Source organism: Nerophis ophidion, linkage group LG09 (assembly GCF_033978795.1).
Source record: "Nerophis ophidion isolate RoL-2023_Sa linkage group LG09, RoL_Noph_v1.0, whole genome shotgun sequence".
NCBI lineage: Eukaryota > Metazoa > Chordata > Actinopteri > Syngnathiformes > Syngnathidae > Nerophis > Nerophis ophidion.
The window spans coordinates 610,206-629,059 of NC_084619.1; the positions used below are offsets into that span (position 1 = coordinate 610,206).

General features: G+C 40.5%; 1 protein-coding gene across 1 annotated transcript in view; it reads right to left on the reverse strand.

Annotated features, from left to right (window-relative positions):
* Positions 1-2,450: 2,450 nt before the first annotated feature.
* The window catches only part of LOC133559759 (slit homolog 1 protein-like), an 83,469-nt gene continuing 67,065 nt past the window's right edge, over positions 2,451-18,854 (reverse strand). The window contains exon 7 of the mRNA XM_061911828.1: positions 2,451-2,598. Coding sequence (XP_061767812.1) covers positions 2,451-2,598 — 148 coding nt within the window. The remainder of the gene's footprint in view (positions 2,599-18,854) is intronic.

Sequence of the window (18,854 nt, forward strand, 5' to 3'; positions counted from 1 at the left end):
TGAAAACAAACGACTTTTAGCCGCAAGTGGTGCTGGCTAATATGTCCCCTCCAACCAATAACGTCACAAACACGCGTCATCATTCCGCGACGTTTTCAACAGGACACTCCGCTGGAAATTTAAAATTGTAATTTAGTAAACTAAACTGACCGTATTGGCATGTGTTGCAATGTTAATATTTCACCGTTTATATATAAACTATCAGACTGCGTGGTCGGTTGTAGTGGGTTTCAGTAGGCCTTTAAGGGCCAATAGAAATTAGCTGTGGGCCGAAATTGGTCCCCATGCCGCACTTTGGACACAACTGGGTTAAACGCAAGTGGTACACAAAAGAATCACTTGATTATAGTACAGTGTTTTATTCTCCTAAATTGAAACACAGTGTTATTGTTCAAACTGTGTGTAATGTTACAGTGGCCCAAAATAACCCATACTTGATAAATCAATCAATCAATCAATCAATGTTTACTTATATAGCCCTAAATCACTAGTGTCTCAAAGGGCTGCACAAACCACTACGACATCCTCGGTAGGCCCACATAAGGGCAAGGAAAACTCACACCCAGTGGGACATCGGTGACAATAATGACCCAGTGGGACTTGTTCTTAATGAGTACTTAGGCCTCCTACGCTACTATCTTCTAAGGTGGCCATTATGGTGGTACTTGTGTTTTCTGAGGAGGTATTTTCTGGAAAAAAGTAAAAAAAACACTGCAGACCCCCACCCCTAACATTCAATATTTAACGTGCATTGTGTTGTAGTTCTGCAACATTTAGTAATGTGTCTTAATTCCGAGCATGCTTATAATGTAACTGTTTGTTTCTTTCAGTACAATGTATGAGAGGATCTGTTGGATTAAGGTTGTTTCCTCGACGCAGAGGAAATTTAGCACGAGCAAGACGTGAATGTGAGTACATCTTTTTATTTTAACATTATAACAAACAAAAGACAAACAAAAAGTGCTCAAAATGGAGGTACAAAACTTGGCTGTGGAAACAAACACTTGCACTATGGCATAAACTATGGACATAAACAAAAGACTCAGCACAAAGGCAATTAACTATGAACTATTAAAAAAAACTTACACGACATGGAACTGTGAACGAGGGCATGAAGGTAGGAACAGCATGGGTAGGGTGGAGATGCCAGGACGAAGACAGAAAAAGAATGACTTGAATAGCAGCTGTGATGATTAGTGAAAACAGGTGTGAGGCTGAGGAAAGGGACGTGACTAGGAGACCAGGTGGAACTAATGGGTTGGCATGGAGACAAAAACAAACCCGGAAGTGCAAAGACAGAACTAAATGTCCATCCATCCATCCATCGATCATCTTCCGCTTATCCGAGGTCGGGTCGCGGGGGAAGCAGCCTAAGCAGGGAAGCCCAGACTTCCCTCTCCCCAGCCACTTCGTCTAGCTCTTCCCGGGGAATCCCGAGGCGTTCCCAGGCCAGCCGGGAGACATAGTCTTTCCAACGTGTCCTGGGTCTTACCAGTGGCCTACTACCGGTTGGACGTGCCCTAAACACCTCCCTAGGGAGGCGTTCGGGTGGCATCCTGACCAGATGTCCGAGCCACCTCGTCTGGCTCCTCTCGATGTGGAGGAGCAGCGGCTTTACTTTGAGTTCCTCCCGGATGGCAGAGCTTCTCACCCTATCTCTAAGGGAGAGCCCCGCCACACGGCGGAGGAAACTCATTTCGGTCGCTTGGACCCGTGATCTTATCCTTTCGGTCATGACCCAAAGCTCATGACCATAGGTGAGGATGGGAACGTAGATCGACCGGTAAATTGAGAGCTTTGCCTTCCGGCTCAGCTCCTTCTTCACCACAACGGATCGGTACAACGTCCGCATTACTGAAGACGCCGCACCGATCCGCCTGTCGATCTCACGATCCACTCTTCCCTCACTCGTGAACAAGACTCCTAGGTACTTGAACTCCTCCACTTGGGGCAGGGTCTCCTCCCCAGCCCGGAGATGGCACTCCACCCTTTTCCGGGCGAGAACCATGGACTCGGACTTGGAGGTGCTGATTCTCATTCCGGTCGCTTCACACTCGGCTGCAAACCGATCCAGTGAGAGCTGAAGATCCCGGCCAGATGAAGCCATCAGGACCACATCATCTGCAAAAAGCAATGTCCAAACAACTAAACACAACCTGACCAAACATGGCAAAAAACAAAACATAATCAACGCATACCTGTTTCTTACACACGCACTATTGTTTCATGGTGTGCATGCTTCCTTTGCAAAATTGCCTCACAAATCCTTTGTTGGCAGCTCTTAACCAAGCCACGGTGCAGTTTAGAGGGGGTGTGTACTGCATGCAACTGACGAAACATGCAGGCTTTTTCCGAAAAAGGATCATTGGACTGCATGTGCGTTTGTCTTGTTTTGCAGAAAGACTGGAGTCTAAGGTGCTTAAAGACTTTGCCGCTGTCATCACATTTCTTCATCCTTCAAAGAGCCACTCTGTCTGTGAGCGTCTTATATACTGTAGGCAGCACTCGGCCAAGAATCCAGCATCAAAGAAGTGGCGGAGCCGCGTTGATGTCACCTGTTGTTTTTCTGCACGGCTCAGGTTGTTTGGACTTTTATATCTTAAGAAAGAGAGTGAGTTTGGTTGACTGACAGTGACTTGTCAACGCCAGCTGGCCCAGCTTGAAAGCACTGCTGGTTCCCGAGCAACCCAACTTGAACTGAAAACTACCTTCTAGAAATGTCAACATTTTGTAAGAAAGTTTTTTTCCAAAGCAATTAAAGCTGAGTGTAATTGTTTTGTTTTTCTTTGGTTGTTGTTTCTTGAGAGAAATGAAAATACAGGGCACTTTATGTTAAATTCTACTGCAAACGTATTCCGAGCCTCCTGTCACTGATAATTATATAATGGCAATTTTTTTTCTAAACGTGCTCACTGTGGGAAACTGCAGTTGTGCTGATTTTGTAAACAGTTAGAGATTTGTCAGAGTTTCGTTTTACCTAAATAAAACTGTCATTACATTTTTAAGGGGTGGGAGTAACTAAGATTTACTTCTTCCCACTCCTTTTTGGAGATTAAAAATACAATCATGTATTGTTTTACTTTTTTGTGTTTTCAATGTGAAGTATTTTCTTACAATTTTTTTTTCTTTATTTCTTTTGCATGCTCGAAAAAAAACTATTAGTATGAGGGGCCTCAAAATAAAATTCTGCTTCGGGCCCCAATTAGCCAGGAGCGGCCCTTTCTGGTCCCCCACACAGCACAAGGATGGGTTATATTCCGCTGTTTGTGGTATTTTTTTTCTGTCACTTTTCACTTTTTCCTTTCCTGACATAAACCTCGCTGGAAATCGAACCCATGCCCTTTACCAAGGCAGAATGTACAAAAACACCACAAATGGATTTCATTGCACATTGTATATGTAATAAATAAAGTCAAATTATTATTATTATTATTGCATTATTATGTGTATCGTATTTTTTTTTTTTTTTTTTTCCCCTTGGCCTCAGTCTGCACCCACACTCCAGGGCCCAGGCTAAGACCGATTTTTTTTATTTTATTTTAATCTTCTATTCTTTTCTTCCCCCCGCCCCCCATGTTTACCTGTATGTCATCTTTTTTGTAAGGGGCACTGGAAGCCGGCAGACCCGTCAGCGATCCTGTTCTGTCTCCCTGTAATGTTTCTGTGATCTTGAATGGGATTGTGCTGAAAATTGTAATTTTCCTGAATGAACTCTCCTGACCGAATAAATAAAGTACTATCTAACTATCTATCTATCTATTTTCCAGACCATTAGGTGCACCGGATTATAAGGCGCACTGTCGGTTAATGGTCTATTTTGTATTTTTTCATATATAAGGCGCACCGGATTATAGAGCGCATTAAAGGAGTCATATGATTTTTTTTTTTCTAAATGTAAAACAGTTCCTTGTTGTCTACATTAAATGTAATTGTGGTTCTTTGGCCAAAATGTTGCATCGATTATGTTTTACGGATCATCTTCAAGCCGCTTTCTGAAAGTCTCTTCCGAATGTGCCATTTTGTGGGCGGTCTTATTTACGTGGCTCACCTTCGGCAGCGTCTTCTCCCCGTCATCTTTGTTGTAGCGGTGTAGCGTGCAAGGACGGGAATGGAAGAAGTGTCAAAAGATGGAGATAACAGTTTTATTGGCATTCAGATTTTACTTAAATCAATAACAAAGCAGCATGTCCTCATCCGGAAACAACAACAAGGTGTCCCATGAAAAACTGTGCGACCGGAACTCTCTAATAACTAAAGTTCTTTGGGTGAATAATGTAAACACACTACACCGGTATGTTTTAACACTTTCATGGCGAGTTCACTGACAGATGCAAGTAAGAACTTTACAATACTTTATATTAGAAATGGCAACAGCGGAGGATGAATGTTCCATAACAAGAAGATAAAGAAAAAGAAGAAGCTTATCGACTATGGTGTCGACACAGACTACAAAGGCGGAAGCGCGTCATTTTTCAGGATTTGCGCAGATCCCAAATACAGATCAGCAGGTACCAGAAAGTAAGAAAAGTTACTTTTGCATAATATTGCAAAACAAAACGCCAGATAATGTCTAACCTTATACACACAACATAAGAATACTCGTATGTTTAATTCTCCAACAATCCATCAGGCGGTGCAGCTTCACAGCTTACCAAAGTCGGACTAAAACATTTTAATAGATTTTTGAGCGCCATGTGTAATGTTCTATATTTCCAATAGAACATATAAAATGTTGGTGTTGTTTACTTGAGTCATATTGCCATCATATTGCAGTCTACACGTATCTCTTATGTTTGAATGCCATCTACTGGTCACAATTATCATTACACGATGTACCAAATAAAATTGAGCCTACCAGGTTATTAGGCACACTGTCGAGTTTTGGGGAAAAAAAGGATTTTAAGTGTGCCTAATAGTCCGGAAAATGCGGTACAATGCTTTGAGATGTTTTTTGTTGTGATTAGCAAAAGCGGAGGATGAATGTTCCATACCAAGAAGATAAAGAAAAAGAAGAAGCTTATCGACTATGGTGTCGACACAGACTACAAAGGCGGAAGCGCGCAATTTTTCAGGATTTGCGCAGATCCCAAATACAGATCAGCAGGTATCAGAAAGTAAGAAAAGTTACTTTTGCATAATATTGCAAAACAAAACGCCAGCTAATGTCTTACCTTATACACACAACATAAGAATACTCGTATGTTTCATGCTCCGACAATTACTAAAGTCGTACTAAAACATTTTTATAGATTTCTGAGCGCCATGTGTAATGCTCTATATTTCCAATGGAACATATAAAATGTTGGTGTTGTTTACTTGAGCCATATTGCCATCATATTGCAGTCTACACGTATCTCTTATGTTTGAATGCCATCTACTGGTCACAATTATCATTACACCATGTACCAAATAAAATTGAGCCCACCGGATTATAAGGCGCACTGTCGAGTTTTGGGGGACAAAAAGGATTTTAAGTGCGCCTAATAGTCTGGAAAATGCAGTACAATGCTTTGAGTTTTTTTTTTGTTGTGATTAGCAACAGCGGAGGATTAATGTTCCATAACAAGAAGATAAAGAAAAAGAAGAAGCTTATCGACTATGGTGTCGACACAGACTACAAAAGCGGACGCGTGCAATTTTTCAGGATTTGCACAGATCCCAAATACAGATCAGCAGGTACCAGAAAGTAAGAAAAGTTACTTTTGCATAATATTGCAAAACAAAATGCCGGATAATGTCTTACCTTATACACACAACATAAGAATACTCGTATGTTTAATGCTCCACCAATCCATCGGGCGGAGCGGCTTCACAGCTTACCAAAGTCGTACTAAAACATTTCAATAGATTTTTGAGCGCCATGTGTAATGTTCTATATTTCCAATGGAACATATAAAATGTTGGTGTTGTTTACTTGAGCCATATTGCCATCATATTGCAGTCTACACGTATCTCTTATGTTTGAATGCCATCTACTGGTCACAATTATAATTACACCAGGTACCAAATAACATTGAGCCTCCCGGGTTATAAGACGCACTGTCGAGTTTTGGGGGAAAAAAGGATTTTAAGTGCGCCTATTAGTCCGGAAAATGCGGTACAATGCTTTGAGGTTTTTTTTGTTGTGATTAGCAACAGCGGAGGATTAATGTTCCATAACAAGAAGATAAAGAAAAAGAAGCTTATCGACTATGGTGTCGACACAGACTACAAAGGCGGAAGCGCACAATTTTTCAGGATTTGCGCAGATCCCAAATACAGATCAGCAGGTACCAGAAAGTAAGAAAAGTTACTTTTGCATAATATTGCAAAACAAAACACCAGATAATGTCTTACCTTATACACACAACATAAGAATACTCGTATGTTAAATGCTCCGACAATTCATCAGGCGGTGCGGCCTTACAGATTACCAAAGTCGTACTAAAACATTTTAATAGATTTTTGAGCGCCATGTGTAATGTTCTATATTTCCAATGGAACATATAAAATGTTGGTGTTGTTTACTTGAGTCATATTGCCATCATATTGCAGTCTACACGTATCTCTTATGTTTGAATGCCATCTACTGGTCACAATTATCATCACACCATGTACAAAATAAAATTGAGCCTACCGGGTTATTAGGCACACTGTCGAGTTTTGGGGAAAAAAAGGATTTTAAGTGCGCCTAATAGTCCGGAAAATGCGGTACAATGCTTAGAGATTTTTTGTTGTTGTGATTAGTACCCCTTTTTTGCATTTACTGTTATAATGGACTAAAGCGGGGGTGTCTGAACTTTGTTCACTGAAAGATTCTGGGACTAATGTTGATACATTTCATTTTTAAAGCAAATACAATATATAAATTTGTTTAAAGAAAAGAAAAAGTCTTTATGTCAGCTCTACGTTTTTTTAAGGGTGCACGATACATATTGGACAGTCGATACGAGGAATTTAGATAATGTCAGGTTTAAATGAGTAAAATAACCTTGTTTTTTGTAAATGTATACAAATTTAAAATTTTGACATAATTAAAAAGCCTTTAAAGGGTTAGAAATGTTTTTAAATCATGTGAAAAGTTTTTTTGTATTATTTTGCATACAGATAGTCCGATAAAGAACTTTTTCTGATAAATGATAATAAAAAAAAAAAATTCAATTAAGGCAAAATTACCTGTACTGTACTGCAAGTGGGCTGGGGTGAGCAAATCAAGCGCTCCTTTCCTGCTGCTCGCCTGTCATAAACTCCCACTGAGTTCACTGTAAACAAACATGGCATCGATTGTGTCGGACTTCTGTTTCAGAGGAAGACTTGTTGTGTGCTATTTGCACCAAATGTTCTGCAAACAGAATAAACATTGCGCTTCAACACATCAAACCTTATCAGCCACCTAAAACGCCAGCATTGAAACCCTATGAAGGCACATTCTGTTAGAGAAGCCTCTTCAAAGGCAGCGGCAAAGAAAATACTAACAGTCAAATCTACATTTGAAAAATGATACATGTCCTTACTGATTATCAGTATCGACCAGCAGGAAGTTATCTGTATCGGTATTGGCCTGAAAAAAACATTGTGCATCTCTCAATTTTAGCATCAACATTTCACCTTTTTCTTGTTACTTTACACCGGGGGTCAGCAATCCGCGGCTCTAGAGCCGCCCAAATGGCTCCCTGGACCTCTTTCAGAGATGTGTGACAATGGAAAACGATGATTAAAAAAGAAACATTTTTTGTTTTAATATATTTCCTGTAGGAGGAAAAACATGACACAAACCTTCCTAATTGTTGGAAATCCCACTGTTTGTCAAACAGGCTTCACTGATGAGAGTATTTGGCAAAAACCGTTTTGTCCTACTAATTTCAGCGGTCCTTGAACTCATCGTAGTTTGTTTACATGTACAGCTTTCTCCAATGTTGCCACAGAAAGACGTGTTTTTATGCCACTCCTTCTTTGTCTCCTTTTGTCCACCATACTTTTTTATGCTGTGCACGAATGCACAAAGGTTAACTTTGATGATTTGATTGATTTACTGGAGTGCTTATCAGGCATATTTGATCAATCCATGACTCCAAGATAATCTATGCTAACATGCTATTTAGGCTAGTTGTATATACATATTGCATCATTATGCCTTTTTTGTAGGTACATTTGAGCTCATTTAATTTCCTTTACTTATATCTTCTGTGTATTTAATTTATATGTGCATGTCTCATGACACATTATCTGTATGTAATATGGGCTGCATTTCTCATAGTTGTTTGTGTGCCATGTTGTTCCAGACCACAGCAAACGTTACCCAGTTTGCAAAGATTGTAATAAATCTACTTGAAAAAGACAGCCTGCCATTTTCTCAAACTTGGACACTCACATATTTACCTTTGGTCTTTCTGAGCCAGTAATTTCCAGAAGTTATCTCATCCTGTGAGAAGCCTCCATTTTACTAACGATTTCCAATGTTGCAAAAGTGTGTAGGATAGAAATTTAAATACAACATTTCTGTCAAGGAAGATTTGCGTCAGCGCACTTTTTGTTGGCCGGTTGCTGCGTCTGCCGTGGGGGCTCATCTTGATCTGGGTTTCTCTCGTCGTGTGCGTTGTCTTCGTTCGCCGTGGTTTCCTCGCCTACTTCTGCCGCGATTGTTCCTCCTTCTCCCCTTTTTTACTGCAGGTGTGTCGCTTACGCACCTGACTCGGCTGGCTGCAACGTCGCTCCGAGTGCACCCTGCCTCTGCTCTCCACCGCATTCCCCGCCTCCTGGCCGCCATCTCGGGTAGGACCGCCGTCCGTCCTATCCCCCTGTCGGCTCGTCGGCTCCGTCTCTCCACAAGCTAATATAACACTTACATCATGTGTTGATTTCATTATAACACTTACATAAGACTTTAACTTTTTTGTGGCTCCAGACAGATTTTTTTTTGTGTGTTTTCGCTCCAATATGGCTCTTTCCACATTTTGGGTTGCCGACCCCTATTGGCTTTTTTATTATATTTTTAGAATGAGCTGTTGAAAACTTTGCTGCGAGCTTAATAAAGCTAATACATAAATTTAATTTCTATATCAATTTTTTTCCTGACCTAGCTTTGATTGATTGATTGATTGATACTTTTATTAGTAGATTGCACAGTTCAGTACATATTCCGTACAATTGACCACTAAATGGTAACACCCGAATAAGTTTTTCAACTTGTTTAAGTCGGGGTCCACGTTAATCAATTCATGGTACAAATATATACTATCAACATAATACAGTCATCACACAAGTTAATCATCATAGTATGTGCATTGAATTATTTACATTACTTACAATCCGGGGGGTGGGATGAGGAGCTTTGGTTGATATCAGAACTTCAGTTATCAATAATTGCATCAACAGAGAAATGTGGACATTGAAACAGTGTAGGTCTTATTTAGTAGGATATGTACAGCCAGCAGAGAACATAGTGAGTTCAGATAGCATAACAACAAGTATATACATTAGAAGTACATTTGAGTTGTTTATAATCCGGGGAGATGGGATGTGAATGGAGGAGGCTATTAGTAAAGTGTTGAAGTTGCCTGGAGGTGTTGTTTTAGAGCAGTTTTGAAGGAATATAGAGATGCACTTACTTTTACACCTGTTGGGAGTGCATTCCACATTGATGTGGCATAGAAAGAGAATGAGTTAAGACCTTTGTTAGATCGGAATCTGGGTTTAACGTGGTTTGTGGAGCTCCCCCTGGTGTTGTGGTTATGGCGGTCATTTACGTTAAGGAAGTAGTTTGACATGTACTTCGGTATCAAGGAGGTGTAGCGGATTTTATAGACTAGGCTCAGTGCAAGTTGTTTTACTCTGTCCTCCACCCTGAGCCAGCCCACTTTGGAGAAGTGGGTTGGATTGAGGTGTGATCTGGGGTGGAGGTCTAAAAGTAACCGGACTAGCTTATTCTGGGATGTTTGGAGTCTAGATTTGAGGGTTTTGGCGGTGCTGGGGTACCAGGAGGTGCAAGCGTAATCGAAGAAGGGTTGAATGAGAGTTCCTGCTAGAATCCTCAAGGTGCTTTTGTTGACCAGAGAGGAGATTCTGTAGAGGAATCTCGCTCTTTGGTTGACCTTTTTGATCACCTTGGTTGCCATTTTATCACAGGAAAGATTAGCCTCTAGAATGGAACCTAGGTAGGTGATCTCATCCTTCCTGGTGATAACAATGTCACCCACTTTTATAGTGAAGTCACTGACCTTCTTAAGTTTGATATGGGACCCAAATAGGATGGATTCCGTTTTACCTAAGTGTATGGATAGCTTGTTGTCAGCGAGCCAGGTGCAAATATTGAGGAGTTCAGCACTGAGGATTTGTTCCACCTGTGACTTGTCCTTGCCGGATACCAGCAGGGCCGAGTCATTGGCAAACAATTCAGAGTGGCATCTTGATGGCATGTCATTTACGTATATTAGGAACAGAAAAGGTCCTAGTATACTGCCTTGGGGGACTCCACAGCTTACTGAGAGGGGAGGGGACATGGTGCCGTTCACCTCTACCACCTGTTTCCTCCCCTCCAAGTAAGATTGCATCCAGCTCGATGAGGTTTCGTCGAATCCGATTGCTCGGAGCTTATCCGTGGTTAACGGTGTCAAAGGCCTTCTGAATGTCCAGCATGACCATGCCGCAGTATTTGCCCGCGTCCACCTCATGTTTGATGTGGTCGGTCAGATTGAGAAGGTTAGTGGAGTGGTTAGTTCTGAAGCCGGATTGGAATTTGGTCTTACATTTGTAGAGCGTTTTCCGTTCGGGCTCCAGTACTCTGGAATGCCCTCCCGGTAACAGTTCGAGATGCTACCTCAGTAGAAGCATTTAAGTCTCACCTTAAAACTCATCTGTATACTCTAGCCTTTAAATAGACCTCCTTTTTAGACCAGTTGATCTGCCGCTTCTTTTCTTTCTCCTATGTCACCCCCTCCCTTGTGGAGGGGGTCCGGTCCGATCACCATGGATGAAGTACTGGCTGTCCAGAGCCGAGACCCAGGATGGACCGCTCGTCGGGACCCAGGATGGACCGCTCGCCTGTATCGTTTGGGGACGTCTCTGCGCTGCTGATCCGCTTGAGATGGTTTCCTGTGGACGGGACTCTCGCTGCTGTCTTGGATCCGCTTGAACTGAACTCTCGCGGCTGTGTTGGAGCCACTATGGATTGAACTTTCACGGTATCATGTTGGACCCGCTCGACATCCATTGCTTTCGGTCCCCTAGAGGGGGGGGGTCGCCCACATCTGAGGTCCTCTCCAAGGTTTCTCATAGTCAGCATTGTCACTGGCGTCCCACTGGATGTGAATTCTCTCTGCCCACTGGGTGTGAGTTTTCCTTGTCCTTTTGTGGGTTCTTCCGAGGATGCTATAGTCGTAATGATTTGTGCAGTCCTTTGAGACATTTGTGATTTGGGGCTATATAAATAAACATTGATTGATTGATTGATAGAATCCGGCTCAGTGCATTGCTTCTTTGTCTTTTTAGTCACCATATACCTGCATGTTGGTCAACAGTGCCCCAGAAATAGATCCATCCATCCATCCATTTTCTACCGCTTATTCCCTTTCGGGGTCGCGGGGGGCGCTGGCGCCTATCTCAGCTACAATCGGGCGGAAGGCGGGGTACACCCTGGACAAGTCGCCAGAAATAGATCATGTTCAATATTAATGTGAACGATACTCCAAAGGTGGCAAAGCAGAGTTTGTGCCGCTGCACAGTGATACCATCTGCTTGTGTGTTTTATATCGGTACGCTTATACGCACGCCATTGCTATACACGCAGAGCACGCGCCAACAAATAAATGATGGCTTGTTGATCTTTCGTGATCATGCTCTCGGCACATACTTAAATAAACACACCTATTTTGTTCCTAACGAGAAGTGGAAGAGTGTTTGTTTGACAAAGGAGCGAAGGGAGGGGGGTCATTTGTTTTCCCCCATCTGGAGCTCAAGGACAAGTTGATTGTCTCTGGCACTGTAAGCCGCATCTCAACACCGAGCATCACGTGTGTGTGTGTGTGTGTGTGCGTGTGCGTGTGTGTGTGTGTTGACATAATCTGACTGCACGGTTTATATAGAGTCCATTGAAGGGAATTAGTAGCACAAAGCTAAAATGTCATAATACGGTCACTATTCTATAAAGGCCACATTCATCAATCATTCACTCCCATATTCTACATTTTAGCAATTTTAATTATCATCAAAAACAAACAGGACATTAAAGTTTTATAAAGGCGTAAAAACTTTTTTTTTTTGTGTTCAAACTTCTCTATACCAGGGGTCACCAACCTTTTTGAAACCAAGAGCTACTTCTTGGGTACTGATTAATGAGAAGGGCGACCAGTTTGATACACACTTAAATAAATTGTCGGAAATAGCCAAGTTGCTCACTTTACCTTTAATAAATAAATATATATATATTAAAAAATATTGGTATTTCTGTCTGTCATTACGTCGTACATTTTTTTTCCTTTACTGAAGGTTTTTTGTTGGGAATAAATGATGAAAAAAACACTTAATTGAACGGTTTAAAAGAGGAGAAAACCGGAAAAAAAAGACAATTTAATTTTGAAACATAGTTTATCTTCAATTTCGACTCTTTAAAATTCAAAATTCAACCGAAAAAAAGAAGACAAAAACTAGCCAAGTCAAAGATCTTTTTGAAAAATTTTTAAAAATAATTCATGGTACATTATTAATATTTTTTCTGATTAAGATTAATTTTAAAATTTTGATGGCATGTTTTAAATAGGTTAAAATCCAATCTGCATTTTTTTTTTTTTTTTTAGAATATATAACAAATGGGACCAAGCTATATTTTTAACAAAGACAAATCATTATTTCTTCTAGATTTTCCAGAACAAAATTTTTTCAAAGAAATTCAAAAGACTTTGAAATAAGATTTAAATCTGATTTTAAAGATTTTCTATATTTTCCAGGATATTTTTTTTTAATTTTAATCATAAGTTTGAAGAAATATTTCACAAATATTCTTCGTCGACAAAACAGAAGCTAAAATGAAGAATTAAATAAAAATGTATTTATTATTCTTTATTACTTGAACATTGATTTAAATTGTCAGGAAAGAAGAGGAACGGAATTTAAAAGGTAAAAAGGTATATGTGTTTAAAAATCCTAAAATCATGTTTAAGGTTGTATTTTTTATCTAAAATTTTCTTTCTGAAAGTTATAAGAAGCAAAGTAAAAAAAAAAAATATTTATTTAAACAAATGAAGAACAAAGTCTTTAAAATATTTTCTTGGATTTTCAAATTCTATTTGAGTTTTGTCTCTCTTAGAATTAAAAATGTCGAGCAAAGCGAGACCAGCTTGCTAGTAAATAAATACAATTTAAAAAATTGAGGCAGCTCACTGGTAAGTGCTGCTATTTGAGCTATTTTTAGAACAGGCCAGCGGGCGACTCATCTGGTCCTTACGGGCTACCTGGTGCCCGCGGACACCACGTTGGTGACCCCTGCTCTATACACTTAAAATTATCAAAATTTTTAACATGTACATTTTTACCCTTTGAATACCTTTTGTTTAGATAATGTCAAATAATGGCTTTAATGCCATTATTTCGACGCGGTATAGCCCTACAACGTACCAACATCTTTAAATGATGACATTTCACCACTACTGTAATTGTTATATGGTATTGTGAATAAACTTGAAACTTGAATGCTAATGAGTAGGGATCAAACAATCAATCAATGTTTATTTGTATAGCCCTAAATCACAAGTGTCTCAAAGGGCTGCACAAGCCACAACGACATCCTCGGTTCGGAGCCCACATTAGGGCAAGGATAAACTCACAACCCAGTGGGATGTCAATATGAATGACTACGAGAAACCTAGGAGAGACAAGATACAAAGTACAAACCTCGTTTCCATATGAGTTGGGAATTTGTGTTAGATGTAAATATAAACGGAATACAATGATTTGCAAATCATTTTCAACCCATATTCAGTTGAATATGCTACAAAGACAACATATTTGATGTTCAAACTGATAAACATTTTTTTTTGCAAATAATCATTAACTTTAGAATTTGATGCCAGCAACACGTGACAAAGAATTTGGAAAAGGTGGCAATAAATACTGATAAAGTTGAGGAATGTTCATCAAACACTTATTTGGAACATCCCACAGGTGTGCAGGCTAATTGGGAACAGGTGGGTGCCATGATTGGGTATAAAAGCTGCTTCCATGAAATGCTAAGTCATTCACAAACAAGGATGGGGTGAGGGTCACCACTTTCTAACCAAACTGTCGAAAAGCTTTAGAACAACATTTCTCAACGAGCTATTGCAAGGAATTTAGGGATTTTACCATCTACGGTCCGTAAAATCATCAAAAGGTTCAGAGAATCTGGAGAAATCACTGCACGTAAGTGATGATATTACAGACCTTTGACCCCTCAGGTGGTACTGCATCAAACACCAACATCAGTGTGTAAAGGATATCACCAGATGGGCTCAGGAACACTTCATCAAACCGCTGTCAGTAACTACAGTTGGTCGCTACATCTGTAAGTGCAAGTTAAAACTCTACTATGCAAAGCAAAACCCATTTATCAACAATACCAGGAAACACTGCGGGCTTCGCTTGGCCCGAGCTCATCTAAGATGGATTGATGCAAAGTGGTAAAGTGTTCTGTGGTCTGACGAGTCCACATTTCAAATTATATTTGGAAACTGTGGACGTGGTATCGTCCAGAACAAAGAGGAAAATCATCATCCGGATTGTTATAGGCGCAAAGTTCGGAAACCAGCATCTGTGATGGTATGGGGGTGTATTAGTGCCCAAGGCATGGGTAACTTACACATCTGTGAAGGCACCATTAATGCTGAATGGTCCACACAGGTTTTGGAGCAACATGTGTTGTCATCCAAGCAATGTTATCATGGACGCCCCTGTTTATTTCAGCAAGAGAATGCCAAGCCACGTGTTACAACAGCGTGGCTTCGTAGTAAAAGAGTGCTGGTACTTTCCTGCGCCGCCTGCAGTCCAGACCTGTCTCCCATCGAAAATGTGTGGCGCATTGACTGTCGAACGACTGAAGCTCTACATAAAACAAGAATGGGAAAGAATTCCACTTTCAAAGCTTCAAAGAATAGTTTCCTCAATTCCCAAACGTTTTTTAAGTGTTGTTAAAAGAAAAGGTGATGTAACACAGTGGTGAACATGCCCTTTCCCAACTACTTTGGCACGTGTTGCAGCCATGAAATTCTAAGTTAATTATTATTTGCAAAAAAAAAATACAGTTTATGAGTTTGAACATCAAATATCTTGTCTTTGTAGTGCATTCAATTGAATATGGGTTGAAAAGGATTTGCAAATCATCGTATTCTGTTTATATTTACAACTAACACAATTTCCCAACTCATATGGAAACGGGGTTTGTACGTCGAGTGGGTCTAGCATAATCTTGTAAAAGTCCAGTCCATAGTGGCTCTAACATAATAATGAGTCTAGTCCATAGTGGATCTAACATAATAGTGAGAATCTAGTCCATAGTGGGGCCATCAGGAGACTATCCCGAGCGGAAACGGGTCAGAGATGTCCTCAACCGATGCACAGGGGAGTGGTCCACCCCGGCTCCTTCCGACTCTGGACAGCCAGCACTTCATCCATGGCCACCGGACCTCCACGAGGGAGAGGGGGGCAGATAAGAAGAGAAACGGCAGATCAACTGGTCTAAAAAGGGAGTTTATTTAAAGGCTAGAGTATACAAATGAGTTTTAAGCTGGGACTTAAATTCTTCTACTGAGGTAGCGTCTCTAACTGTTACCGGGAGGGCATTCCAGAGTACTGGAGCCCGAATAGAAAACGCTCCGTAGCACGCAGACTTTTCTGGGGATCTGGGAATCACTAATAATATGGAGTTCTTTGAATGCAGATTTCTTGCCGGGACATATGGTACAATACAATCGGCAAGACAGGCTGGAGCTAGACGGTGTAGTATTTTATACTTAAGTAGTAAAACCTTAAAGTCACATCTTAAGTGCACAGGAAGCCGGTGCAGGTGAGCCAGTACAGGCGTAATGTGATCAATCTCTGTACATGTATATCGTTAGGATTTTATCGATATTCCTTATCGGTACTCTTAATGGTACCAGATGTAATTGGTGAAAATAAATATTTGTAAAATGTTTTTTTATTAGCACAAGAGGTTAATATTATGTAATTTCTCAATGGCAGGGAAACATTTGATCAAGATCTGCTTTTCAGTCTTAAACAAGTGAGCTGTGATTGCAGTGCAATGCAGTTATGTCATCATCTTGTGAGGACCACACAGACCCAGTAGTGTGTTTCTAGTCATTATAATTACATGCATAATATTTATGCAGGCAGCGCACACACCTTTTAAATGGTACCGTATATCATATCATAATTTATATCATATTAAATATCTCATATACCGTATTTCCTTGAAGTGCCGCCGGGGCGCTAATTAATTTAAAACCTCTTCTCACTCCTCCGCTTACCAAAGGCATGTGGTAAAAGTAAGCATGCGCTAATTATTTTTAAAACCTCTTCTCACTCCGGCACTTACCAAAGGTATGCAGTAAAAATTTGAGTGTGATGTAAGCTTGTACCTTAAATCCTACTGAATAGCTTTTAAACTTCTTCCCTTTATGCAATTTCAAATTACCGGTGTTGAAATCAGCCTCCTGCATTTTGAAAATGAGTGTCACTCGAAACGTCACAAGTTTGAACAGGCGGTAATACTAAGCATGCGCTAATTATTTTGGGAAGCGAGTTTGACCCGGCAGTAATTTATGGCCCGGCGCATGCTATATGCCCTGCGGAAATTCAAGGAAATACGGTAGATCAATACAATCAATTAGCACAGGGTTTGGGAACCTTGTTGCCTGAGGGAGCCATGAAAGCCAAATATTTCAAAATGTATTTCCGTGAGAGCCATATAATATTTTTTAACACTGAATACAACGAAATGCGTGCATTTTTAAGTAAGTCCAACATTTTAAGAGTATAATAAGTATCTTATTCTTTTTAATCAATCAATCAATGTTTACTTATATAGCCCTAAATCACTAGTGTCTCAAAGGGCTGCACAAACCACTACGACATCCTCGGTAGGCCCACATAAGGGCAAGGAAAACTCACACCCAGTGGGACGTCGGTGACAATGATGACTATGAGAACCTTGGAGAGGAGGTAAGCAATGGATGTCGAGCGGGTCTAACATGATACTGTGAAAGTTCAATCCATAATGGATCCAACACAGCCGCGAGAGTCCAGTCCAAAGCGGATCCAACACAGCAGCGAGAGTCCCGTTCACAGCGGAGCCAGCAGGAAACCATCCCAAGCGGAGGCGGATCAGCAGCGCGGAGATGTCCCCAGCCAATACACAGGCAAGCAGTACATGGCCACCGGATCGGACCGGACCCCCTCCACAAGGGAGAGTGGGACATAGGAGAAAAAGAAAAGAAACGGCAGATCAACTGGTCTAAAAAGGGAGTCTATTTAAACATTTAATAACATTGTTATTCTAAAAGTTAACCAATAATACATATAATACTTCTTTCCATTAATGCGACATCTTGAACAGGTGCGATAGAAAACGGAGGGTTGGATTAAAATGCATGAAAATGGATTATGATAGTACCTAAATTGCAGTGGCCTTCAGTGATGTCCGACTTCAATGATTATCTCTCAAAATACCATATTTTATGTCCCAACATGACCATTGCTGGAGAAATAATATACAGAAACACATTTGCAAACTACTGGGCTTTGAACCACCACCAACAGTGTACAAAACGGGTTATTTTCTGGCGCATTTAAACATCATTAAACCCGCATCAGCAATTAAAACATGTCTTATGTGGTACTGTCAAAATATAAATTGCAGAAAACATACTAAACATGAAAAAAATTAACAAATAAAATATTTAAACTAACAATTTGCAGCACCCATTCGACGCCGTATAGCCCTACATAGTCGGTTGATTTCATCGCCCACCTCGTCTCACAAGATGTTGTTTCTCTTAAAGGGGAACATTATCACAATTTCAAAAGGGTTAAAAACAATAAAAATCAGTTCCCAGTGGCTTGTTGTATTTTTTAAATTTTTTTTCCAAATTTTACCACTCCCAGAATATCCCTAAATAAAGCTTTAAAGTGCCTTTTTTTCGCTATCTTCGAAACCACTATCCATTTCCCTGTGACGTCATACAGTGCTGCCAATACAAACAACATGGCGGTTACCACAGCAAAATATAGCGACATTAGCTCGGATTCAGACTCGGATTTTAGCGGCTTAAGCGATTCAACAGATTACGCATGTATTGAAACAGATGGTCGGAGTATGGAGGCAGATAGCGAAAACGAAATTGAAGAAGAAACTGAAGCTATTGAGCGAATAGCTATTGACGCTATTCGGCCATAGCAAGGGTGTACCTAAAGAAGTGGCCCATAGCATGGCTGCCTTATTAGCATCGCCGGTAAAATGTCCAGCCCAAACGATCAGGACTTTCGCATCTTGTGACACTGGAGCAACTTAAATCCGTCGATTGGTAAGTGTTTGTTTCGCATTAAATGTCGGTATCTAGTTTCAAATGTACATACAGCTAGCGTAAATAGCATGTTAGCATCGATTAGCTGGCAGTCATGCTGCGACCAAATATGTCTGATTAGCACATAAGTCAACAACATCAACAAAACTCACCTTTGTGATTTCGTTGACTTAATCTTTGCAAATGCATCTGCAGGTTATCCATACATCTCTGTGCCATGTCTGTCTTAGCATCGCCGGTAAAATGTGCAGAAACTCAATGGGGGTCTGGCGGCAAATTTCTTGCCAGTGGTGCAACTTGAATCCCTCCCTGTTAGTGTTGTTACAC